The sequence below is a fragment of the Corapipo altera genome, unplaced genomic scaffold (genome assembly GCF_003945725.1).
Source record: "Corapipo altera isolate COAL_440 unplaced genomic scaffold, ASM394572v1 44, whole genome shotgun sequence".
NCBI lineage: Eukaryota > Metazoa > Chordata > Aves > Passeriformes > Pipridae > Corapipo > Corapipo altera.
The window spans coordinates 5,623,812-5,651,735 of NW_020884880.1; the positions used below are offsets into that span (position 1 = coordinate 5,623,812).

The following is a 27,924-nucleotide window of genomic DNA, read 5'->3' on the forward strand; positions in this document are numbered from 1 at the left end:
TTTTAATAATAAATACTTAAAAGCATACATAAAGCAGTTTTGTGTTCTGTTTGAATAGGTGAAGTCTTACAGAAAAATAAGCAGTATCTGTAGGTGAAAGTAATTGATGGCTGTGAAAAAAATGTAAATTTCCTCAGCAACAATTTGAAGCTGAACAGTTTGAAGTTTTACTTGATGTTAAATGTGTATTTTTCATTGCTAGATGTGTATATCAATTTGTAAATATATTAATATAGTTTCAAGTTGAAATAAACATTTATTTTGATGTATTGTTTCTGTACTTTGATATTTTGTAATGATAAGTAAGAGGAGGTGCTATTTTAAATCAGAGCTTTTTTCACTAATTTGTTTAAGTGATTGCAGCAAGTAAAAATGTTATAAAAAATTTGAGACATTTGAAGCTTTAGTTTGATATAGTGATCATCTATATCTACATCTATATATGTATCTATGTTCAATAACTTGGAGATTTCTACACTACCCCCAGAGGTCATTGACTCACTCTGTTACTTCTAAATGCATGAGTAATGTATGAAGATGCAGCCAGTCATTAAGAAGTTGCAGTCAAAACCAAAATGTGATGCAGCAGTTGCTTTTTGCTCCTGTTGACCTAAACATTCAGCTTGGGTGATTTCCACAAATAAATTAAAAATTAGTTAAAGAGATAATTACTGTCTAATCATATAAAGATTGCTTGCAAACTTGAGAATTATTTAAGTTAATAGAGGGAAGGTTTACTGTTAATATCATTGGCTTTAATCTATACCTTGTAACTGTGTGCCCAGATCATGGGTGTAGACTGTATTATGAGAAGTCCTTTGTACTCTTAACATGCAGCTGCTTTGTAGTTTAAAAAATATGTTCCAGTGATAAGTGAGTCTGTTTTATAAACACATTGAAATTCAAGAATTTATTTTTATCTTTGCAGGTTTGCTTTAGTAGATAGGTTGGGGCAAATGCAGACATCATACTGTGTCCTGAAATTTGTTCTAATATTTCAGCTTTTATGTTTTTTATAAAATGCTCTTTCTAGCACAGCATTGAAAGAAGAGGCTCCAGTTTTTGAATTGGACAGAAATCAATGCAGTGATGTTTACCAGCAGTTGGGAAGAGTAATACACCCATTTCTTGCAAACTGATTTTGATTCTTAGCAGTTGTCTTTTCCCTAGAATCAAACCTAAGATGCCAGGTGTCCTGAAATGCTCAAACAAAGCTGCTAGAATACCACAGGGGTTTTCTTCATAGTTTTTGTATGCAATTTCAAGTAGTATTGTAAATGAGTATGTTTTCTTTACTTTTCTATAGCACGATAGATAATTATTTGGAAGGAAATGTGCTCCTTTCACACCTTACTGATGTCCCACCGAGGGACTCAGGTAATGAGGATATTGGCGATTTGATTGTTCTTTCCCTGAAGACTTCTTTTTCTCCTTCCTTGTTGACTATTAACAGAAACTATTCTACTTCTCAGGGAGGGCTCTTACACCCTTGAGTGTCTGCTGAAGTGGAAATTTCTGTCCACCACAGAACCTTTCAGGTGGCTGGGAAAGGTTTTTCTATGACAGCTGCCTCTGTTTTAATATGAAGTTATTTACTAGCCATGAAAATGCTGCCCCTGATTTGAACCAACTTATTTAGGACACTAGGGCTCCCTCCCTTCACAGGGGTACTATTGCTCTATTTTTAGCTGTTGGTCAAAGTGTGGCCCCTTCACGTAAAGATGAACCTTCCAGTTGCAGTCTAAAAGTGGCTACATGCCAGCATAGTTGTTGACAAGAATCTGTTACCCTCCTTCAAGGGGGGGTAAGCTAATGCTGCCTTCCATTTTAAAAGTCAGACAGGGTCTAGATCTCCATTCACTCTTACTCTGCTAAGTTTTAGCTCTTCTAGTACAAGACAGCTTGTCACTGTGCATACTGCTCAATTACCTCTGCACTTGTGTGTTTGGTACCAGCACCTTTTCCTTTTGAGTACGTGGTGCAGTGGCTGCCTGTTCAGTCATGATTTGTGTTCTGTTGGATTGTTTGCTTCCATTAATGGAGTATTACATAAGGTCTTCCATGGAAGAAGAGGGGTGATAATTCATCTGGGAGCAACTCTACCAGCGCTCATGTGGAAACAGCAACATGGCCAAGGGTTAGACAGGGGTTCTCATTCAGAGCTGGAGTCACAGAGCCTTACTATACACCTTTACTTGCTTTACTGACAAGTTTTGTGATTGTGAGAAATTCAGTTTCCTTTCCAAAGAAACTATTTGCTGTGGAATGTTCATATCACCTATATGGCCTGCATCACTTGTCCAAAAGCTGCCTTTTGTCTGCAGACACGTGTACAAAAATCTATTCTTTGTGGAGCAAATAAATTGTTCAAAATGTAACTGCCTTTAAAACTGATCAGTAGCATACATGTAATGCTAATTTAATTCCCACTCTCTGTTATGTCTAAACAGCCTGTAATTAATTCATAAGTGTGTCAATTAAAAATTAATTCTCATTTCACATATCAGTCTATCCCTGTCCTGTCCCCGCCCTGCCAAAAAAGAGAAAAAAAAGTCTTTTTTACTGAATTTATACAGCTGTTCTTCAGAGTTTTTACTTATGTGTGAAGATAATTGTCATTTCTTTTTATAAAAGTCTTCTTTAGGCACTAATCTGTCATTTTGGATAAATGGGTTTGTGGTGAGATCTTGTAATAGCAGGACACCCCCAACTGTGTTGTCAGGTTTTTTGACATATTGATTGCAGTGTGTCTGAAGAAAATGTCTGGCACGCGTCATAGCATGTGCCATAACTGTAGGTAGTACACTTGCCAGCTGTTGCCCTTGGGTTGGTTGCTGTGAATTAAATGAGAGAAGTTCTACATTATTTCAGCTGTTTCTTTTCCATCCTCTGTCTTTGTTTCTTACTTTACTTTGATGTGTATGTCAGGGAATAAAATTTTTCATGCTAAAAGCAATAGTGTAGCCACCACTACATGCTTTACAGTGTAGTAAAACATTTTGCATTTTAATTTTGCCCCTTACTGTGGTCTACTGCTGTCCAATATAAAAATTCGCTTTTCAAAATCATGTACTTTAGTACTCTCCATTTACTAAAGAAAAATGCTGTTCTGAATTTATGATGCATGGAATTATTAGTGTATTTATTTTAAAGTGTTGGTCCAGTTAAGGATTGAATGAAATGTTTTGAATACTCTGATCTCACAGATTTTTGTATGGTTTACCATAAATTTCATGTTTTCGTGATTTTTACAATGAGATCGTGTTTCAGAGTATCTGTAGATTTAGTTAGTGTATGCAGATACCCTGTTTGGCAAAGATTACCCTCCCAGAGAAATGGAGGAAGAGCTGCAGCCAAGGCAACAACTGGGTCTCTCTTCTTATTTCTCTCAGTCATATAAATTTCAGAAGGATAGTTTTAATGGTAGCATTTTGAAGTGTTTGCAATTTCATTTCATTTTATTGACAGTCACATAAAAAAAATTAACTATTGACAGAGTACAAGGACTTTAAAATCAGGGAATAAAAAATATTGTTTTCTGTATATAGTGACATACATTCAATAGACAGCTTGACTGTAATCATAGTATATAGATGCCATTAACAGAACAGTAAATGGTGTGAGAATTGTAACTTCTTGAGTTTCATGTGTATAAATTCATACTAAACTGGTCTTATCATTTAGGGTTAAAGGTGTTCAAGGAGGTGTCAGACATAGAGTTATGATACAGTAATCTAAGAGTATACAAACATGAGGATTTAATGAAGTTTAGTTGAAAAGGAGCTCTTAGTGGTATTCTGTAGATCCAGACTTCAGAATTTTTGTGAACGCTAGGGAAAGGCAGGAAGCATTTTAAGCAAAGTAGTTACAAGTTTTTTTATTTTCTTCAGCATATTTTCCCATCAAAGAGGTGGGAGGTTGAATTAATGCCAAATAGGTCAGAGGCGCGGTGATAATATTGCGAACTAAACATGGCCTTTACAAGTTGTGTAACCTTTCTTCTGTTGTCCTTTCAAGCTTTAAGGAGTCACACTGTCTGTACAATCGTGATGCTTTTAGAAAGACCCTAAAGATAACTTCCTGATGCTTTTGCTTGTAGTGAGCCCTTAGGTTGCCTTGTGTTCCAGCACCAGCAATTCCCGATAGTTCAGTGGGACTGAACAACTTCTTTTTGATCATCAGCACAGCTGTTTAATACTAGAATGTAATGATTTACCAAGCAGCAGCTTTGTATCTACATCTCTGTGCATTTTGAGGAGTCATAAAAATAATGCTTTTTAAAGTTTTTGGTAATTGGACCAAAATAATTTTTTCAGCATAGCAAAAGAAGGCAGATAGTAAGTTGAACCTTTGTTGTATTCAGCATTTTTAAGGATCCTAAAATGATATATTTATAGAGGTATTTGTCTGTTATAGATGAAAGAATATTCCTGTGGTAAGAATATGAAAATACATCTGTTTCTAAAACCTCAGAACTCATCATCTCCATATTGTAACTTTTTTGACAGATTTGGACAAAAATGCATTTAGATTTTATATCAAGTGCTTTTTGTACTGCAGGTCTCATTTAACACATAAAAAAGTCAGTTAAAACCATGCAGTAGAAAACACCTTTTTTTCTCATTTTTAAAGGGGAAATAAGGGAAATATTAATCCTTTAGCATGATTATTATAAAGGTACTTGAAATGGCTAAAAGCACAGAGTTCATCTTTTTCATTAGCGTTAATTAATTGCGTCTTCTTGCTTGAATGTATTTGATAATCTGTTTATCTACAATTCTAGATTTTGACAAGGTGTTCATAGCATTATATTATTTAAAAATGTGGTGTTAATCTGACCAAACTACTTTTTTGCTGGCATTTCCTATTGCAATTTGTGATTACAAGAGAAGAAATAAAGCCAGAATATTGAGTGGGTTTTCATTATGGTTGCTAGTTAATACTCAGAAAATAGATTTCTTGAAAAACTATAAGATATTGAAGTTTTTTTTGTTTCCTGGTATGTTGGAACAATTTTGACCTGCTGCAGTTAGGCTGCAGAATTAGTAGACATGTAGTACAATAAATACTATAACGTTTATATATAGAAGTGATGCAACTTGCAGAAGAGACTGAGTTAGTTATTCTGGAATAACCAGCACACGTGATGACAGCACTTACTGTGGGAGAGTAGATTAATGTACTTGCTCTGTTTTTGACTGGGCAGAGACTTCAGTCTTCCACATCCCAGGTGAATGCTGTAATGATCTTAACTTTTTATTGTTTCAAATATACTTGGAATGAAATTCAAACTTTTAACAAAATGGATATATTTCTACAATAAGGTTTTGTTCTGAAACTGCTTTTGCCTTCCTATTTCAACTGAAGTGATATGAAGTGGGGTTTAGTTCCTTGTACATCTGAAAAACAAATACTACATCTGTTCCTGCACACACTTGGCATCTAAATCTTAAGCAATACTATGATTGTGCTAGATGTCATTGATGTCATCAAATTACATTGATGAAATTTGATCTCTCCTTTGATTTCTGTTATCACTTAACAACCCCAAAGCAGCAAATGACTCTTTTTAACAAACATAAGAAAAATTCTGAGTTAAAATACTCGCGTATCCTTAACAAGTGGTTTCTAATAAATTTTGAGACTTAACTCTTCATTGTAGTGAGTATTATTAGATCAAATTTAGGCTTCAGCTGTTGGGTCCCAAGACTTGAATAGAAAGTATTTAGGGAGTACTGCCTAGTTACCTATTTGAAAGTATTGTTCACAAAACTGACTTTTGTTTCATTGTTTCTATACATTAGTCCGAACTCCTCCTAGAAAGTAAACTCCAGACATGTATTTATCAGCAATGATTAAGGGTAATCTAGTCTGTTTTCTCCAGCTAAGGACCACCCCTTTTACTGGTTGTAACAGTATTGTGTTTAGCTTGTGCAATTAAGGAAGGAATAAATGCCTCCTTGTCTGTCAGAGATCTTAAACTCTTTAAAGCTGTCACTAAGTTTTATATACAAATTGGGACAAAAAGATTGAGTTAAAATTATGGACAATTTCTTTTTTTTTACTTCTTACTGTAGAAAAGGATCTAGATTTGAATTATATAGAAATCACATTTAATGTCAACATGTATGATAAGGATGGAAATAATTGCATTACATTTGTGTAATTTTCTAGGAAAAAGGATAAAAAATAATCAGGTATAAATGACTGATAAGTATAATTAGGCAGCTATTTCAGAATGAAGACAGACAGTTCGGGGAAGTCATCATTCTGATTTTAGCAGACTGATGGCACTTAGGTTAGAAAAGCAAATCTAATTACTTTTGGTCGCTGAAGAAGCATCAGTGTTTGAAAGAAACTGATTTTATTTTGCCATGTGGATCAAGGACAGTATTACTTGTTCTGTAATGTAAAGAAATTTTGAGTAGTGTTTGGAAGTCTGAAGGAATTCTAAAAACGTTAATGATTCATCAGCTCTATGATGTCAATGGACTGTGTGTTTGTACATGAGTGTTATTGCTGAAAAGGAGATTTACTGGCATGTAATCAAGATTGTGTTATTAGAACTTAAAAAAATTACTTTCTGGAAAGCTGCTTAAAGTGATATCACATTATAAAATAGAAGATGGAATTAACCTTATGTGTGAGCTGGACAATCATGTATATCTCTAAAGAAATTTGTCTGTGAATGCTCTTCTGCACATTACTTGTCCTTTCATTCTGGAATACTTTTTATAATGAAAAGAAACATTCTGTCTTCTTATTTAATTCTTATTGATGAGCCTCATTCTTAATGAAAGACTATATTTCTTAAATGATTCCTATAGTGTTGCTTATGTCGTTTCATTCACTCAGGCTTCTATTTCTGTTGGAAGGGGAACTAGAGCACTGTTGGCTATTTTGTTACAGCCAGCGGGTAATGAAGCACAGTAACAAATCATGTTGATATTTAATTGCAGAAGTCAATAATTTAACTGCTCTGAAAGTACAAATGTTGATTTGATCACTATATTTGACAAATAGCTGAATTTAATCTTTTAGTAAAGTCACTACTGTGTTTTAAGTATCGACAATTAAATATTTTTTCTTTTATTGCATACCAGCTAAATGTTCAAAGTGTGGGATATGCAAAAATATAGTTTTCTGGTGACTAGCTTTAAGATTTTCCATTTTGTCATTTGCAGTAGCTCTTAGTCTTGTGCAAAATTTAAATAACAAGCTTCTAAATCACTTTAAAAATACTGTTTCCCTAAATTTTTGGTAATTAAGCATGCATAAGCACCTTAACAATCATAAAGAATACAGAAGAGGAGTGGAGAAAGTGAATGATTGAATCTAGGCATATTTTAAAACCAGGTACAAATGACAGTGCTTTAAAAAAAAATCCATTCTTTATCAATCACCAGTGTGATGTCTCAGAATTGTCAGTCTGTGCTCCAGAAAGTATATGTCGGTTTTGAAGTTACAGGAAGCGTTTTTAAGCTCAGTCCTACAACTAAAAGTAGTCAAATAGTGGCTTTTATTTCATGTGTGTGTTCTCTTGTCTTTGATTTGAATGCTGAATACAAGGTGGAAAAGTGGAGTGCATATTTGTTGACTGGATTCTACTGACATAATGAACCTCTAGAGAAAAAAGCAAACTAAGCACTCTCCCCTTCTCTCCAAAAAATGGTAATTTTCAGAGAGAAGAGCTTGTTGCATTTAACTTGAAATATATTTCTTCATTTGAAAAAAATGCATTGAGTTTTTCTCAGTCTTTGTTGGTTGTTTTAAGTCTTGTTTTCTTACTTTCCTTCTTAATAGAAAGTCTGGAAGAAGACCAAGTGTTGCTAGAAGAATAAAGTAGAACAGTCTTTTTCTTCTTGTTTTTCATTTGTAATCTAAGACAGTCACATAAAATAGGTTACTTCTTAGAATTAAAGTCTCTTTAAAATGTAAATTTGACACTAACAATAATATTTCTAAAAATATTTTAAGTTTTCTTGGGTATCTCAGTATTTTTCTGAATATCATTCCCCTGAATCTATATGTGTGTGCATCCTCCTGAAGTCCTAACTAGCAAGTGTCCACTTGTACAATTGTCTTTTCTTATATTGCTCTTCCATTTATCCCGTATGTAGGTTGCTACGGTGTTGATGGAGAGAGTGACTCTATCATGAGTTCAGCTTCAGAAAATTCCACAGAGCCTTGGTTTTGTGATGCATGCAAATGTGGTGTCACACCTAGTTGTGAATTGTGTCCCAACCAGGATGGGATCTTCAAGGAGACTGATGCAGGCAGGTAAGACTGAATAGGTGATGTTTTGAATTTGGTGTCATCTTACATTTAAAAGATTAGGTTTGTTCCTGTAGGAGACAGTTCCTGTAGGAGACAGTTCCATAACTTAAACCTTGTACAGACTCTACTCAAGTCTATTGACTTTCAAGTATGATATAAGTGGGAGAATTACATGCCTTTTTTTTAGGAGAGCAAAGGACTGGATCTGTAATGCCAGGCAATTGTAAAAAATAGCATAAAAAATTATATTGAAATTATGCTTAAGGTATTCAGACAGACCCAGTATATTATGATTGTTTTGAATTATAAAAATTATATTATTGATTTTTGAGAATATGCTTTGCTTATGATAATTTCCAACCAGAGGTGGGCATTTTAAGATGGAATTCAGGTCTAATTTGAGAATAAGCAGATTAATTCTCATGTGATGTCTTCCATTCCTGTCACATATTCCAATCCTGTCACATAAATTAAGCAGTAAATATTAATGGTAACTAATTCTCTCTAATAAAGGAGAGCACTAGATTATAGGTGATGTCTGATTTATGGGTAATGTTACTGGTTTTTTCTGCATGGTTTTGTTTGCTTCTTTTTTTTTTCTTTACAGACCATGACAAGTAAATTCTTTTCTCATACGTTTTATGGTTGTATAAATTGCAGATGTGTGGTAATAAACAAGCTTTCAGATACTGAGCTTGTCATAAGCTTTTAAAAACAAATGTTACAGAAGTGAGTCAGGATTTATAGTGAATAATTTTGATCCCATAGGTGCAGTAGTGCTTCTTGTTTAATACTTATGGGGTTCAAATCCTTGTTTTCTGGTCTGTATTAGGTTCAAGAGTGTCTGTGCATCTCCCTTATAAAGCTTTTATACAATTAAGCAGATTATGCTTTTCCCAGTTGTTTTAATAATAATAGTTTTATAAGCAAAAAAAAAAAATGTTTTTAAAGACTAAAAGTCAATTGCGTACCTGGCAAATTTTATTTTAACTTTTTTATTTCTGTGTTCTGTAAGCAATCGAAGCACTATATATGTGATTTCCCATATAACCCTAGTAGAATCTAGAGTCAGCATTTTAGAAATTGCTTAAATTTCTGCTTGTAAAATGGTGTTATGCTTTTGGTTAACCTGGAAGTATTTTCTTTGTGACATTGGTTGTCTATGCAGAAGCACCTACCTGCCTTGGTGATTGTGGACGTTATCACAATAATTTTTTATTGTTATTGTATCTTTATCTGCTAGATAATGTGATACTGCTATCAGATGAATAGAGCCTATGTACTAGAAAATACAAATGCCAATTCGTAATTACTAATTCACATTACTAATATGTGAAAATTCCTGTGCTCTCTATTATTTATTTAAAAATTTGAATTCTCAAGGATAAGGGGACACTGTAGATGAAGGGTAGTGTCTTGGGACAGTATCCATGATGTTTTCATTGTACTCAGTAAACTGCAACCCAGTTCAGTGCTTTTCTTGCAATATTCACAGGAAGAGACTACCGAATCAAGATTCCTTTAACTCACCATAGCTCTTCATCCCCTTACAACCTTTTTAAAATAAATTCTTCATATACATCAGTGCTGGAAATTACACAAACCAAACCTATTAAGTTTCTCCTCATAATCAAGTTGGAATAACTTCTCTCTTCCTACATGAAAGGTGAATCATTAGAATAATGAGGTGCTTAATTTCTCAGCAGAAGCCTTTTCACATTAACCTCACAGTATCACAAGTATAAATATGAATTTATGAAATTTTACTTCTCAAAATGCTATTATCCAAAAATATAAATTCTGTCCTTGTTTCGGTATGGAGTTTTTCTTCTTCCCTAATCAACATCTGTCATCATTGCTCCAAGCTAAATGGATGGTAGAGTAACAAGAAAGATTATTCTTCTTTGATTACCCAATTTGTCTTAATTACAAGCTTCTAAAACATGTGCAGCTAAATAAATGAGCAGGAAAATATTTAGAACTGGTATTAAAAGCAGCTGAAACTTCTTCAGCTGTGAACTTGACTGACTCATGTATGTTTTTTAATAAAGATTCAGGTCTGAGTTCACATATAGGTGGTTAAAGAAATGAGGCACTTGTGTGCCAATCACACTGAAATGGCAGTTTAAATCTGTAATACTGCAATACTTGGGTGACATGTACTAAAACATTTTGAGAAGGTCAGTATGAAGCAAGCAGCCAGCTGTTGGGTTTATCATAGATAAACTCCTGCGGAGTGCAGCAGCATTCAGTACACCAGTGAAGCATGAAAAGACTGTGCAAATTAAATTGAGAAAGCAGCTGCTTGTAGAAGATGTGTATCTTCATATTGAACTTTGGAGGGTACATTTAGGAGTCTGTATTAAAACTTACTATCAAAAATCTCCAACCAGAACCTTGGATTTTTGTTAAGAATAGTAATTGTGGAGATATGTAACTTCAGCTTATAAAGATTTGTTCTATATTACACATTTTAAATTGAAGGAAGAGTATAGAAAGGAAGCCCTACTGAATTCAGATTTTTTTTTTTATTTACAAACAGTCTCTTTAGCTCAAGGTTACAGGTCTCATTCTGCATGTGGTATTTTGCTTTTAAAAAAATTTTTTTTTCCCCTTTTGCAAACAATTAAAATATGCTCATTTAAATGAGGCATTTGTTTTAGTAAATGTCTAACATTTACCAAAGTACACATTTAAGCACATACATAGGCTTTTTCTTATAGAAGAACATTTCTTTAAGGTATAGTAGTGATTTAGGCTGTGCTATTGCCACTTCCTGATACAGTGTGGAAGGGCAGAAGTGCTCCATTGCTCCCCCACAGGAATATCTTGTGCCTCCATTGGATAAGTGAGGAGTCAGACAGGAAATGTATTTTCCATATACTAGTAAGAAGGATCTTATTTTTTGCATATAGCATTGTATTAAGTTATGGGGTTGTGCTGGCATGCTGCAGTGTTTATACTGTAATAAAACCTGTAATGAGCTGTACTCCTTTTCTGAGCAGCAAGAAGTTTGGCAGAACGCTTGAGTATCTCAGCTTGTTCTCTGGCAGCTAGCAGGCTGTCATATTTGTACTTCATTATTTACAGACAAAGTTGTAAGTCATCTTTAAACTTTAAATTTTCTTTGCATCTTCCAGTTGTTAAAGTGCTGTGACCAAATAATTTTGTGCAGACAAAAATCTGTTCAGACAAAGCAATGCAGTTCTTGCATGTAAATGTGTATTTGGGATATACATTATTCTCACTGGTTTAAGTTTTTGTGTTTTAAAGGGAATTTACCACTTAGCGTCTCAAACCTGAGTAATTTAACTGTAGGGTAAAAACTTGTTTTCAAATACACAGGTGAAAAGAGTCTTGTCAGATATGATACTATGGATCAGTCAATGTTGTGGCTTATTTTAGGTTTACTGAGAAATTTCTTATAGAGTGATGCGACTTCATGGCTTTTAAATTGGTCCATCAACCTTGTGCATTGGAAGATCATTGCTTTCTTTTGTAAAGACTGGAATATATATGTATTTTTGAGCTTGCTACTGAGCCTTTCATGTTTTGCTTTTTTTGATTTTGTTTGGATATATGATTCATAAGTAATTAGTGCAAAACTTAATAAATCTGAATGTGATAAATTCCAGCATCGTAAGTCTAAGGACCATTGATGAGAAGCGTGCTGCTTTGGGAAACATGGGAAATCAGGGCTACATGTAGCTCCTGAATAGTATAATCATCAGCTTCAGTATTTCTCTCATTTGTAGACAGCTAGTTACTAATAGGTTAATAAACATGCTGTTTTAAGTGCACCTGAACTCTGGATGTTACTGCTCTGGTCTAATTGAATTTTTTAGATTTGAATTGAATTTTTAGATTGACATACAAAGGAAAGAGGAAGGAGAAGAGATAGGCTAAACAGTGGTAGAAGATTGGAAAAAAAGAGCACAGCAGGATAGATATGGATTTGAGTAGGTGGTTACAGGTCTATACTGAAACCCTGGTGAAAGGGCCAAGGGAAGAAGTGTTTCTCATATCATCATGAGTCTTCTTGAATACAGGGAGTAGTTTTTATTATTTGATTAGAATAGAACAGAAAGGAGTTTTAGTCTTCACTAGTGACATATTTGCTGTTAAACATTAATGACTGGTAAGATTGTAAAGTGCTGAATTAACATACTTGCTAAGAGTCAAACACAGGAGATTTCAACTTGGTTACGTCTGAAGTCCCTATGTCATGATTGTATCCCATGTCATGATTGACATGAGCATTGAGGAGCTCATAGGTTCAAGGTGATAGCTACATATCTCTGCAATGGTAAGGCCATTTTCTTGAATATTTTAAGATAACAAAAAATAGCAGTCTTGACCTTTTGTCTATCACAGTTTGCAAATAGTTGCAGAATTTTGATAAAATTGAAAGATTATTTGAAGTAATTTGTCTTAGTTAATTTGAGTCATGCATACTGTCTGTGCAGGACAGATTTTGAGTGTCCCTAACTGATGGTTTATGACAATGAGAGTTGGATCTTCAAGAAAGTGTTCATTACATGAAGAAGAAGAAGATTTGTCTTCTGCTGCAAGGCTCAGTTTTGGTAGCTGAGAGTTTCAGGAGATTAGAAAGATGTCTGTCAAAGGCAAACTTAAAGCTGAAGCCTTTACCATCGTGTGGTATTTCATTACTAGACACTGAGGTCCAGATTCATGCTGTCTCATTTTCTGCCCTTCCGGGCTGAAGATTTATATTTACTACTCTGCAGTTTGTTTACGGCCCGTGAAGAAGAGTCCAACTAAGTGACAGTCTGTTCACCTGAGTTTCAGATAGGCCTTTCTGTAATACCACCCAGATGTGTTTATTACTGAATGTAGGTCTTATCCACATTGCTTAAAACTAGTTAGTTTTGATGATACTAACAGATGTAACTAACAGTGCAAAGTCTGACTGATGCTGTGTTTTAAGTACTTCATAGCTGTATGCCCAGAGCTCAGAGTTGCTGTGACTACCTGGTAATTTTGTTCTTCCCCTTCTTACGCCCTGCCCCATCATGAAAGTGTCTGTCTGCCTTACCTTTATAAGTAATATCAAAATCTTCATATACCTTTCATGTTGCATGAAAAGTGTGTGGAGCCCCATGTGAAAGCCAGCAGAATAGAAAGGTGATGGTAGCCCAGCCCTTGATCCAGACAGGCAGAGCAATGCCAGTGGCTTTGAAAGGCCTTACTCTGTGGCTCAGTGTCTGAGCTGCTGAATTCCAAATAGGCACTCCGTCCCTGTTTCTAATGTACTTTTCTTCAAACATGTTTCTTCTAGGATCTGCATCTTTTTTTGGTTTTTTGAAATCTGCAAATGGTGAGTATACTACAGAATCAAAATGTTGATAACAGTAACCTAATTTTATCTGCTGTTTTAGGTGGGTCCATATTGTTTGTGCCCTCTATGTTCCAGGAGTGGCATTTGGAGATATTGACAAGCTGCGGCCAGTAACACTAACTGAAATGAATTATTCAAAGTACGGTGCAAAGGTAAGTTTAGAAGAGGTGCAGTGCTAACAAGTAGCTCTATTGTATGTTTTTACATAAAATAGAATAACATACAATTTCCCAACTTTAATTTTGGTAGCAATTTCACTGAGGTTCGTATCTAAAAATGAGATAAAGTTTGTTCATTGCTGTTATACCACTGCTCTTCCCTCTCTCTTATCAGTTTCCTTACCACTGTTCTCCATAATTTCTGTCACTGTTTTCCCCCAATTTCCCTGCTTTTTACACAGGTGCTAATTTATTTTAAAGGTAGTTTGACAACATCAGTGTAAAGTGAAGAGGATTTATGAGATGAGAAATGGGAGGTTAAGTTGATTAAGAAAGGGGCAGATGTACATTCAATAAAAATTACTTTAGAGTCTATATATAAGCTAGAATGAATACAAGCTAGAATGCATACAAAAAGGTTGCTGCAAAGCAGTATTTACAAAAATCCAAAGCAACATGAACCCCTCAGCATGAACCAAAAAATGTCATGAAAATTAAAATGGTTTAACATGTAAATGTTTTCAATCCAGATCAAAAGTGATCATGAACAAATGATACAGAAAACCATTGCAGTGGGCAGAGGACAGCACTTGGTAATTTGCTAAGTACTGTTTCTGTGGCTAATGTAGAGAGTGTGGAGAAGACATATCTATCAGGCTAACGTGAGGGAAGGTGGTGGTATGTCTGCAACTCTAAGGCTTCATTTCTGCAAAGTCAGTTTCATTTTCTGGAGTGTCAATTTGTTAAGTTGAATACTAAATGAAAATATATAGTGCATTTTTTAAAATACATACAGTATATAAAATAAATTAAAACACTTTGGATTGCCCATGTACAACATACCTGTATCAGGAACATGGACCTGCTGAGGCATTTAGCATTTTTTAGAAATATTTGTATAAAAAAAGTTTGGAGCAAGCACCCCAGACCCTGCGAACTATTGCTGCAATGAATCATACCCTTTAATAACATGAGTGTGTATAGGAGCAGGACAAAGAGTTTGAGCATCTTTTCTTTCTCTGAGTAAGGCGAAAAGTGAACTGTACGGGTGATGACTTATTAGTCTTGCAAAGCTATAAATGCTATTTGCTGTATTAAGTGTGGAAGTTACAACTTACTTAGCTAAATTTCCCTCTGCAAAACCAGCTTAATATAATAGTCTTTTTAACTTAATTTCTTATCTGTTACGTGTTGCAACTACTCAGCTAAAAGGTGCCCTTCTAGTGTAACGAGTGGGTGTTTTGAGGTTCTTCCGTCACAGAACTTTCCTTGCCATTCCTTTCTGTTGGTGTTTAACTTTATACATGGAGGTATCTTCTGTAGATGATATACACCTTTGCTCTCTATTTAACGAGTAGGAGACTTAAGAAATGCATGCCTGTATAAATTTAGATCATCTTTGTGCACTGGATAGCAGCACTGCTTAAGCAGTCTTTCTGTTTCCTGCTTGTGTGCTCATCACTCTAGTTTGCTGACACAACTGTTAGGTATGAAATTGTGGTGAGGAATGGATCTGACTGAAAAATAAGTTTGTTGGCTTTTTCCAGGTCACATTAGGGAATGTCAGTTTGCTGTATTGCAAATGACTGCCTAGAATGCACATATCTGAAGCCATAGTGCCTTAATTAAGTGAATTGCAACCTTTCTTACTTATATTTATGATTTTTGAGTATTTTTTCTGCATTGTCACACGTCGACTCAGTCATTGTTTATGAAAAGGATAGCTGCATAATTATCTATATTTTTCAGTCCAGAGCACTGCTTTTTTTTTGTTGTTTGACTCTGAACTTGTCGAACAATCGAACTTTTGCTGAGGAATATTGTTTTTTATGATACCACAATATCAAACCTTATATAATATGTACATATATACCTTATATAATTAATTGTGCTTGAATTGCTTAGGTGGTGTTTAGTTGTTTCTCTGAAGGGAAATGCAAGATGTGGAGGGTCAAATAAAAAATCATCCAACATATACCGTTTAGGTTGTTTAAGCACTTTACCATTGCTTGTTGAAAATAAAATCAGTAGTGGGGGTTGAGAAAGCATGAAGCTTTAACTAATGTCAGCTGTTGGGAGCATACTCGGTTTCTGTACCACACAGGAATAACCTACCAGTTTGATTTTTATACGTAAGATGTAAATTATCAAAATGCACCTGAAATATTTACTGTGGCTTTTTCCATTCTTCTTTATAAAGGAATGCAGTTTTTGTGAAGATCCTCGTTTTGCCAGAACTGGTGTCTGCATTAGTTGTGATGCTGGGATGTGCAGAGCTTATTTCCATGTGACCTGTGCTCAGAAGGAAGGCCTCCTCTCAGAAGCAGCAGCAGAAGAGGTAGTTATGGAAAGGATAGAATAAAAGCGCTCTATTGAAAGCTTATGAAGACAACGTGAAATTGTGGCTTTTTTGTTCACAGACCCTGAACACAGTTTTTGTAAATAGGTAACAAGGAGACTGTACAGGGAGAGCTGTTTGTTCTCCAGATTGTCCAGCCTGTGAAACAGAGTGGAAAAAAGGATAGAGAAGGTTAACACAGCAGTTGGCTTAAGACTATCAGTCAATAGAGACATGAATTCTAACTCTGTTTCGTGAACTTCACCTAGGGTGACATACTTACCTACCTGTTTGTGTAGTGTAGTCATCTCTGTTTCATGCCAAATAGGAGTTTTGAGAAATTAACTACATTTCTAATGTCAGTTTTTTTCATGCATGTGTTCCAGTATTTTCTTGAAATTGCACATATATGACTTTACTTGTGGTAATACTAATCTTGGGAATCAGAATGAAAAGCAAATATTTCTGACTTACTGATAATTTCTTAATATCTGTTCTTAGCACTTCTTCCCTGTAGTATGATCCAAAGCAATTTAGATTTGAAGCTTCAACTTTCCAGTTCATTTTTGCGGTATAAGTACTTTTAGATTGCCCGATTTCATCCTGATATGTATCATTTGGATTAAGCCTGTCATGTTTATAGCTGCTCAATTTAACTTATTGCTTTAGGAAGTACCGTAGGTAGCACAAATACAAGCATTACTTGCACTGTTGATCTTGACCCTTTTGTTTCTGAAAACAGTGGACCACTAAGGGTTTCATAAAGGGATCACAAAATACTTTGTTCAGTTAAGCTCATAAATACAAAGATAGCACATTGCCTCATTGTTATTGTCCTTAATAAATTATGTGTAATGTTGATTCTTCAAACACTCAGTGTGAATTTCTTCTAGATGTATGCATTTACTTGCCTTTCCAGCTTAAAGTGTTACGTGTTTTCTGTAATCAAAACATTTTTAATCAAGACCGCACACAATCTAATTTTAGAGGCTGATAATTTTTGGCAGTAAGCTGTCACATACTGTGAAAATCTAAATCAAAATAAAATGTGCTTATAAGGAAAGTCTGTGTAGATTTTATTGGTCTATGTTTTATAGGTGGAGTAAGGGAAAAATTGGTAGGCAAATAATTTATTAATATTTGTATTACTTTATGAAGGTAGACTGCTTTAAGTTTTTCTTCTTAGTCTATAGATTTATGAGTGTTTCTACACTTTTGAAAATATGCTGGGAAGGAAATGTACTTCTCAAACCATATATCTCCTTGTGGCTCAGATATTTCTAGTCTGCTTGCAAGTTTTGCAGGTGCTAAAAGTTGCTATAAACTTACAGCCATGACGATCTGAATATCTGATGGAATGAACAGTGAAAAATGGAAAAAAACCCCATCATCTGAGAGATGATAAATCATGTGAGGGTATAGCCACCAAAACAGTTGAAAGAACGTTTGAGAAATGCACTATATTGCCTTTGATATTATTCAGAATTGTTAAGCCCTTGTAGGATATGGTGTAAAAGACACAGTGAAGCAACAGGAAATTAACAATACATGTTATGTGTTAAAGGGATTCGTACTTACAGATTCATTTTGCTGCATTTTTTTTTCTGGGAATGCAAAACAGCGCAGAGAGTTAAATAGTTAATGCATTTAAAAACATTTCAGGTCATGCGATAAAAACAATGTAAAACCAGCTTATATTGTAAATTGCATCAAGATGAAAAAATTGATTTAGAGTAATAATTATTTTAAAAACATGTCCATTTGAACATGTGAACTGATTGTCAGAATGTTTGTGCTGTTCAAAGCCTTTTGGCCTCGTATGTCTTACTTTATTTTCGTTCCTTCCCCTTTGTTTTCTCTGAAACAGGATATAGCTGACCCTTTTTTTGCTTATTGTAAACAGCATGCGGACAGGTTAGACAGAAAATGGAAGCGGAAGAACTACTTGGCATTACAGTCTTACTGTAAAATGTCCTTGCAGGAAAGAGAAAAGCAGCTTTCACCAGAAGCTCAGGTATTGTATTCATGACACAAGTGCCTCTGTTTAATCATCCACGCTAAACAATACAGAAATAGAGACAATGGAAAAATGTTATTATAGTAGGAAATTAAATGTGAAATATATTGATAGTTCATGGTCATTTAACAATGCAGCTAACTATTTGTAGGTTTTAGAGTCTAAGAACAATTCTCAAATATATATGTATATTGCATATTTCAGTAAATATCAAATATGGATATCTGTGCTTGTCTGAATTGAAAAATATTACTTTGGTTTTGAGGCAAAAAGTTGGTAATTACTTTTCCATTGTAATTTGTAGATTTTGTTTAATATTTTCTTCAAGGTTCTTAGGAAAAAAAGACAGCCAAACAAAAAATTAGGCATATTTTTACATCTAAGATCAGTATTACTTCTTTCCTTTAATATCTTGAACTTGACAGAAGAGTTTAACTTGACTAAAGTATTGCCTGAAGCGATAAATGTCCTGTTGATATCAAGATTTCAGTCCCTCTGAGGGAATCTGTGTACTTTCATATGTTTCGATATGTGTTCATTATTATTTTTCTGATTCTGAAGAATTTATGGCATACTTTACTTCACCGCTTAGACTGAACTGCATTCCATGTAAAAAACATACCTGTGTAGAAAAACATCTTGTTATCTGAATGAATCCTTGTCTAATCTGTTGTAGCAATTAACAGGTACTGTAAATAATGGAAGTCATTTATGGGAGAGAAGTAACTGCTTTTTTTCTGACCTCAGAATTGTAGTGCGATGATTGGAAAATAAATTTCCGTAATATCAAACTTTCAATTTTTAAAAAAATCATACCTTTCTAGTTCGGCAAAGATTTTTGAATAGGAGAAGAGAATATTATTTGAAAATTACCTGTACTGTTGAGAATGATTTTGAGCATGAGGAAACTTAGTGTAGAAGCATTTTGAATAAAGTATTTCTGTGGAGTGTTGAGCTTCATGTAGCTTGATTTAAAACTGGTTTCATAATTCTTGCTGAATACACTTAGCTCTCAATTGCATCAAAATGCAACTGTGTAGGGGAACCATCACAATGATATGAATACTACCCAACATAATGGTAAGTGCTCATTGTGCAGAATCAGTTTGGGTATAACGGGGCTTATTAGCTCTGCTTTCAGGCATATATTGTACACTGATGATAATGCTGATAAGTTCCTAGCATTTCTCTCTCTTCCTTCTCTTTCCCCCAAACCAAGACCCTGCAGTTATTTAATCTAAATTATTTGGATTAAATGTTTTGAAATGGAAAGAATGAATGCTGAAAACTGCAGGTAGAGTTACTTGACATGGTGTCATAGGCACCTTGTTACAAACGTGGTAACTTGTGTACATTTTGTGCAACCACTTGTTTTCACTATTGATGGCTTTGGTATTGTATGAATTTTCATTAGTATTGTGTGTATGTCTGAGTTTATGTGGATGAAAACAAATTGGAAACTTGAAAAATACATATCCATGTCCAGTTGCATGTACTGGGATTTTATGAAATATTTGTCTTCGAGTGGTTTCTGTGTCATTAAAGTGCAGAACTGTAAGGGATACTTAATGCATACTAGAAATGTCTGACTGGAGAGTTGACACAGAGGTGTCTAAATTCACCCCTTACCTTACCATATGTTGTCTGCATGAGGAAGTTAAGATCCCATCAGTAAATTCAACCATTTTTTGTTAAATAAGGATTTTGTCTGAGAAATAAGGATCTTGAGACAGCTTACTCTGGGAAAAAAAAAAAAGGATTAAGAAGTAAATATATGCATATTTATATATGTATATACATATTTATATATATAGGTAGTGTGTGCATATATATATGGACATACAACAGCTCATTGCCAGAGGATTTTTTTGGCTTAAGTAAGATTTATAAACATTGACCTAACATAAATAAGTATACAGTTGTACAACAAAGGATATTTGATGCTTTGTAGTCCAGGCAGGAAGAACTGAGACAATGGTGTGGCCCAAGAAAGTAAATCCCTCTAAAGAGTGTAATAACAAAGCAGTCTAGGACTGTTACTGATTGTTGAAAGGTGTTCTATGTTGAAATACTCTATTAAAATATTAATAAAAGAAATGTACATTCCTTGAGCAAATTATATACTTGAAAATTGCTTAAATCCAAGTAACTTGAGGATTCCATTTAGACATTAGTCATTTTAATCTGTTATCTATAATAAGGCTCAGGGTATACAGTTGTATGACATCTTAAATGACCTCAAAGGTCTCAGAATTGAACATGTAGTCAGTAAAGAAGCATCTTAGTCGAGGAAGCTTTGAGCCATCCTTGGTCCTTCCAGTGGAGAATAAAGCGAAGTGGTGGCTGATGCCTGCTACTGTGGGTCCAAGAGAAAAGCCACTGGGGTCAGAGCTGAACTGTATGTCACATTTGCCATGTTTCTTGGTCATTAGTGTTCAAGGCCTAGTAAGGTAATGTGTTAAACTATCTGCAATATTACCTTCAAGGATTCTGTTTGTAATCAGAGGTGTTCCCTAACCATAGCGTGTATATATATGCACACTTTTTTACTTTTGTCTCAGGAGTATCTCACACCATATGGTGGAGCAGTCACATTAGTTTAGTTTCTTCTTTGTGCAGGCAAGTAAACAACTTCTAGCTGATAGTCAGCTGGAATTTTGCCTCTGAAGGTTTGTATGTTGATGTCATTTTCTGCCAGAATTGCCACTCCATAGAGTTCCCTCAAGACAGTCTTTTCCAACTGTCAGTAACAGCTTGATCTGGGGTAAATCTCCCAGATGCTCCCAAATGTGCAGATGTCATCAACAATATATATTGTGAGCTTCTCTTGTCTACTTTGCTTCTGTTTGGATTGTGCTTTTGACAAATTATAATTAGCAAGTTTAACATTTATAAGGAGAAGTGGCATTGAGAAAGGAGTTCCTATGAAATTATGTCAAATATGGCAAAAATGCTCTTCATCAACTGTTATTGCTCACATAGATAAAAATTTAAAATGTATCTAAATGTATTTATGATAGGTCAACCAAGGCTTTTTCCAGTAGTGAGTTTTCACAGTCCCATCAAATTATCATTAGAAGGGGTTATCTGAAAGCCAGCGGTCATCTCTGCTATTTTCATTGGTGGGGAGATCTCGTCAAGAAACATGTGCATAACTCCAGAACCTAGTGAAAGGATAATGTAATTTGTGTATGTATTTTGAAGTAAAATGAAATGTCTGGTTTTAATGGCTGTTTCTTGAGTTGTAGAGTTCTGGAGTGAAAACAGCATTGATTAGATTGTGTGGCTTCTGAAATGAAAATAAAACGTGGATGCATTCCAAATTATAACTTAAAACTAATTTCGGATTGTTCCTTTTATGTTTTTAATTTGTGGAATTCTTTATTGCAGGCTCGAATCAATGCCAGGCTCCAGCAGTACCGTGCCAAGGCGGAGCTGGCCCGCACCACCAGGCCACAGGCCTGGGTTCCCAGGGAGAAGCTGCCGCGACCACTCACCAGCAGCGCTTCAGCGATTCGCAAGCTCATGCGCAAGGCCGAGTTAATGGGAATTAGTACAGACATTTTCCCAGTGGATACTTCAGATACTAGTTCCAGTGTTGATGGAAGAAGAAAACATAAACAACCAGCTCTCACTGCTGACTTTGTGAATTATTACCTTGGTAAGGGTGAAAATGGCTTATTTTTCTCAATAAAAAAATATCACTTTGCTACATTGAGCTGTGCTAATTCATTGACTTTTTTATTTTACTTGTGTTTGGTTGTTACTAATAGATAAATGTGAATTATGACTTTGTTTTATGTCAGTTATTTAAGTGCTTGGTATCTCTATTTACACAGTTATTTTTTTTAAAAGACATTTCAGAAAAGAATAAAATCTTTCAAATATAAATAGGAGACTAAACTATCTTATTTAACAGGAGGGAATAGAAGCTCAGATACCTTTTGGTATAATATTTTTTTCTTTAATTCCTCCTCCATGTCTATGTGGAATAGCACAACTTCATGACTGTTTGCTAGATGGCTGATCAAAGCTCATAATTTAAACAACTGCAATATTTATGCAGCAAAATGTAAATGTTATGACTGTTCATTCTACTCAGTCTGTGTAATAAACCAGTAGGCCAGTTTTGTGTCTTTGTATAGTTATGATTTTATACTTTCCATTGCTTTTTTTTTAGTGCATAAAACTTAAAAATATATATTCAAGAATAAGAAATAATGCGATTTTCTTTTCAATAGAGAGAAATATGCGCATGATTCAAATCCAGGAGAATATGGCTGAACAGAAGAATATCAAGGATAAATTAGAAAATGAGCAAGAAAAGCTTCATGTGGAGTATAACAAGGTGAAATAAAAGGGATAATAAACCATTGTGCTGTTTTAGTATTGCTACTGTTAACTTTGATAGCATTTTTCTTTCCATGAAAGAAAATGTATTAGATGGAAAGCTGCACACTATTGCTTCTTTAAAAGCAATACTTAAAAACATATTTCTTCTTTTGAAAATAATCAGTAGTCTGTCTTTCCTCATACAAGTGGAATCAACTTGAAATGTTCTATGTTGACTGGACACAAGCTCTTTAACTGACCCCTCTGAGAGCTCCAGTACATGGACAGACAGGTCCCTCTCAGGAGTCAACATGTGTCATAAGGTCCTTCTTTTTTTCCTTCTTTGTATGTATTTCACTTGAGACTTCAAGACAATGGAGTTTGACTCTTCCCTCTTTTTCTCTTTTTCTCTTTTTCTCTTTTTCTCTTTTTCTCCTTTTCTCCTTTTCTCCTTTTCTCCTTTTCTCTTTTTCTCCTTTTCTCCTTTTCTCCTTTTCTCCTTTTCTCCTTTTCTCCTTTTCTCTTTTTCTCTTTTTCTCTTTTTCTCCTTTTCTCCTTTTCTCCTTTTCTCCTTTTCTCCTTTTCTCTTTTTCTCTTTTTCTCTTTTTCTCTTTTTCTCTTTTTCTTTTTTTCTCTTTTCCTCTTTTCCTCTTTTTCTCTTTTTCTCTTTTCCTCTTTTTCTCTTTCTCTCTTTCTCTCTTTCTTTCTTTCTCTTTCTCTTTTCTCTCTCTCCCTCTCTCTTTGTTTGTTTTATGTTTTGTTTGTGTCTGATTCAAGGTTCTTTATGAACCTACTTGGTTCTTTGCTTGGAGCCTCCCTCTCTCTCTGTCTCTCTGTCTCTCTGTCTCTCTCTCTCTCTCTCTCTCTCTCTCTCTCTGTCTCTCTCTCTCTCTTTCTCTCTCTCTCTTTTTTTGTTTGTTTTGCTTGTGTCTGATTCAAGGTTCTATTTGAACCTGCTTGGTTCTTTGCTTGGAGGCCTACTTGATAACTGTCAATCTAGGATACTTCGAGTGTTATTTATTTGTGTCAGTTCCAACTCCAGTTGTGTTCATCCTAGATTTAATGACTTGACTAATTTTTTGGGTGGAAATAATCGGTATTCACACACCTATAGTGTCTTCTGCATGTTTGTTTTGAGTATAACAAATTTGTGGTCCATAAATTATCGCATTGTTCCCCCAAAATGTTGCTCATGTAATTTTTAATTCATCATCATGGTTAAAAAAGAATTTTGTGCTTTTTTACTTAATAATAATTATTTTTTAATATTTAAATATTTGGAAACATAGAAATACTGTACTTTTTGTGACAGATGACATGCTGCAATTCTTGCCGAATTCAGCAACCTATCAAGTGATGGTTAATGATGAAAAAAAATGGTGTAGCTTCTAATTCTTGAACTGTGTGTTTTAAATGAGAACATATGGAAAATGTAGCAGGAGATCCTTGTGAACTATGCAAAGATGATAAAGGCAAAGGAAATTGTGCATGGAGCTTTTTATTGTGCATGGGGCTTCTGAGTGGGAACTAACAGTTACTTACAGAAGGAAAAAAAAACTTTCTTTTTACTTGTCCCTTTGATACATTTTATCTCTTTCTGTGAGTGTGAGTGGGTGTTCTTTAATATGGCAAAACACAGTTTTAATCAATTTATATGTTCACTTGTTTATAATCTCGCTGCTTAAGTAGTGCGGACAACATATACAAGATGTTGCTGTATTTTCGTTTTGCTCTCTACTTGACTTTGTGAAACCTTATTTGCATGCTGAAATGTTTCAGATCTTTGCAAAACAAGTGGCTACCCTGATTTTTGGTTTAGTTCTGTTGTATTACTGAATGGTTGCACTGATCTCAGCTATATTGATATGAGTTTCATTGTTTTTTTTAATCCCACAGTAAACTAATGCACCCTAGAGAAGTAAGAGGTTGAATAAATTTTATTAAATAACTCTTAATAAATTTTTATTCCTGTTTTTTTTTTTCCTGTAACTTTTCAGCTGTGTGAGTCCTTGGAAGAGCTACAAAATATGAATGGAAAACTGCGAAATGAAGGGCAAGGCATTTGGGCTCTTTTGGGTAGAATCATTGGACAGGTTGGTTGGTCGTCCCTGTCCCCGCCCCCCCACTCTACAGAAAAAGGCAGAAATACTTTTCCAAGAATAGCCCTTTTTGTTTCTGTCTGTCATTTCTATGGCCGAATAAATTGATTTGATTTGATCAGACCCAGGCTTTACTCTGGGGATAATGCTTTCTGATTGAAGTACCTAGCCTTCTGCAAACCACCTACTGGGAACCCGTAGCTTAATTTTGTTGTTGTAATAGTGTTCTTGTTTGCAAAATTCTTTCATTTGGTGGAAGTGATTGACCTGTCATTTGTGATGAACCTTAACATGAAGTGTTGGGTTAATCCTACTGGTTTTGTATCCATATTGTCTTTAGTTACTGTAGGCTTCAAATAATGTGTTAACTCCTTATGGCTTTTGTAAGACATAAATCCTTTTAAATGCAGTGATGGTGTGCAACTGGACAGAGCGGAATATTTTGATGAAATGAATATAAATATCTAGGACAGTAGAAGATTTGGATTACTTCCTGTTGCCAGCGATTATCTTTGTTCTCACTGATACAGGAAAAGAGAGAAGTGTAGATTCTTGCAGTGTTTTCAAATATGTTTTATGTCAGAGGTATTAAAAAGCAATGTTTTGTGTATGAGAGGGAGATTGAAATAATTTCCAGTTATGATTCAAGACTGAAGAAACTGCTTATTGTGAAAATGCAGTCATACAGTTAGGTCACAATTTTGTTGTGCCCTTTGTTAGTACTGAGTTTGTGCTGCTATTCAGAAAATGAACCTTATGCTTTATTTATGCAGTAGTAGTTCCAAAAATATGCAAGCTTTTTCTAGTTCTGTTTGTCTGCCCATCTCTCCTGCTTGCATAGAAGAATTCTAACATAGTGTATCTTTTGAACGAAGGATATTTTTTCTTCCTTTGAGTAAGTATTTAGAAATATATTTCCTAATGCAAATGTTAATAAATTAAAAAAAAAAAAAAGAAGAGTTGAGCAGAATTCATTTACACAGCTTGCATGACATTTTTTTTCCAGTTGGTTGAACAGATGCAGACCCATGGGACTGCTGAGAAATGACTTTGATAGATGGTTGCTGTCTGAGAAGCCAGCATACTGCAGATTAGTAGAAATCCGAAGAGAGTCTCGTTTGCTTTGTGGAGGGCTTGGTCCAATAAGATAATTTTTCTAATTAACCTATCGAGCACCAGTGTAGCTGCAATGCTGCGGAAAATAAACTGCCTCAGTATTCTGTCAGATTCGTGAATTTGCCTTTGCTTGTTTCAACTGCTTAGACAAATGAATCCTTGTCCATCCCTCTATTGGAAACTTGAAGAAAAATTCTAAAAACTAGTCTTTCTGTGTGTTTTTTTTTTTAATTGAAAAAATGAATATAAGATTACTTTATATTACAGAATCATACTGGGATAAATGTGTAGTTCTCTTGTCTGTAAAATAGCTAGCTAAGCAATCTCCCACTCATTTTATTTGTCCTTCATGCATTGACATTGAAGTGGTGTTCTTTAAAAGTGTCAAGACTCATGTGTACTGTATTTCTTCAAATCCAATAGAAATTGAACATACCAGCAATTTTACGGGCTCCTAAAGAAAGGAAACCAAGTAAAAAGGAAGGAGGAGCACAGAAGACATCTACACTTCCAGCCGTACTTTATAGGCAAGTAATTAAATCTTGACAGAGTAGTAAGTTATGGTTTCAGAAAGGTGTTCAGAGAAAATTATTTGCTTCAGTTTTTAATTAACAAAATGCTTTAAAGTTGTCTATACATTTTTCTTACTTTTGAATGCTAAGTTGAGTAGTGGTCCATTCTTCACCCTAGCACACATGAGTAAGATTTGGGTGTTTTTGCTAATTTGATGGCAGTGCTTCAATGGCAAAGGTAACTCTTTGCGTCTGAAATAGAAAGGTCCTTATTTTCTGTGATATGAAAATTAACTGTTCATCTTGTTTTTTGAATGCAATCATCTAAGTGGATGATTTTGTGAACAGTGATCATGCTATTTAGTCACAGTGGCTGGGTGCATAAAACACTTGTCATGTAAGAATTTTTACTTTTTGCTCATACTAAATTGCCCTACTTCTGTTTTTATTAATTCCCAAGAATATGAAATGTATTAACTTACTCTGTCATTGTTCCAACTTTTCCCCTTCTCCATAAGCTATGAAACTACTGACTGGGTTTTTATTAAACCTGATGGTGTATACTAGGATTCCAGAGCATGACTGTGCAAAGTACACGTTGTCTTGGATCTTATTTTCTCACCACAACTGAGAAGCGACGTGGTCTATCCTTATGTAGAGAGCAGCAGCCAGGCCTCCAACCACAGCAGGTGGTGTCTTGCCCAGCTAGAAGGCTAAATGAAGATGATTTACATAAGCAAAAGTTAATTTTAGTACTGCGAGAGGTAGAAATCTTAGGAATATGGCAGTGGGCTGGGGATTTGGCAATTTAGATATGTACACAAATAAGAGTCATGCTTTACTAGTTCTGTTTCATTCAAATCCAGTCATTTAGTTTCTCCCATGTTATAGTGCAATCAGTGAATACCTGATCTTTTCAAAGTAAGTTAAATTTCAGTTCCAGTAAAATAACAATAGAAAGGAAATGTAATTTGCTATGAGTTGTTACACTGCCCAGCATAACAGCAGCACAGAGCTGTTTCAGGGTGGTTACCTGAATAAGCATATGATTGTTACAAGTGATAGTAGCAGCATAATTTTATGTTTAAACATTTGATGCTTAAGTTTTTGATGAAGTTATTTCAATTTGCCACTGGTACATTTTGTTGAAGTATTGAGTGATTACTGATTTTTAGAAGTCCTCAAAAATTTAAACTTAAAACCATTTCTTTTTTTAACTCTGTTAGGTGCCGTTTATGCTTTACTGTATATAAGTAGAAGCTCCTTAAAAAAACCTCAAAAATTACTCCATAATTACTCCAAAAAGTAATTATGCACTTAAAAGATGCTTTCAAATTGAAGTTACCACATATTTGTATTGAAACTGGGGAAGGTGCTGGGGTGTATCGCTTATTCTTTATGATTTCAAATGTAATTGTAATGCTTTTCTGCTGTCTACATTAAGTTGTGGAATTTGCAAGAAGAACCATGATCAACACCTATTGCTACTGTGTGACACTTGTAAACTCCATTATCATCTTGGTTGCCTGGATCCACCTCTTACAAGGATGCCAAGGAAGACCAAGAACAGTTACTGGTAAGAATGCAGCTGATGAGTTGTCTTGTGCTATCTCTGTACTTAAAGTAGGATGTAAACGTGAATAGACTGGCAAATTCTAAGTGGTTTAGACATTGCTTTAAAGCAGTCTGAACTGAATTGTTTTATTTTCAGGTTAT

The 27,924-nt window shown here is 34.8% G+C and overlaps 1 protein-coding gene across 4 annotated transcripts in view; it reads left to right on the forward strand.

Annotated features, from left to right (window-relative positions):
- Positions 1-27,924, forward strand: part of PHF14 (PHD finger protein 14) — a 160,841-nt gene that overhangs the window by 20,170 nt on the left and 112,747 nt on the right. For all 4 annotated transcript variants that reach the window (XM_027639169.1, XM_027639167.1, XM_027639170.1 and 1 more), the window contains exons 5-13: positions 8,121-8,280; positions 13,677-13,788; positions 15,995-16,132; positions 18,000-18,146; positions 21,540-21,810; positions 22,391-22,497; positions 24,479-24,574; positions 26,120-26,223; positions 27,653-27,784. In XM_027639169.1, the coding sequence (XP_027494970.1) occupies positions 8,121-8,280; positions 13,677-13,788; positions 15,995-16,132; positions 18,000-18,146; positions 21,540-21,810; positions 22,391-22,497; positions 24,479-24,574; positions 26,120-26,223; positions 27,653-27,784 (1,267 nt within the window). The remainder of the gene's footprint in view (positions 1-8,120; positions 8,281-13,676; positions 13,789-15,994; positions 16,133-17,999; positions 18,147-21,539; positions 21,811-22,390; positions 22,498-24,478; positions 24,575-26,119; positions 26,224-27,652; positions 27,785-27,924) is intronic.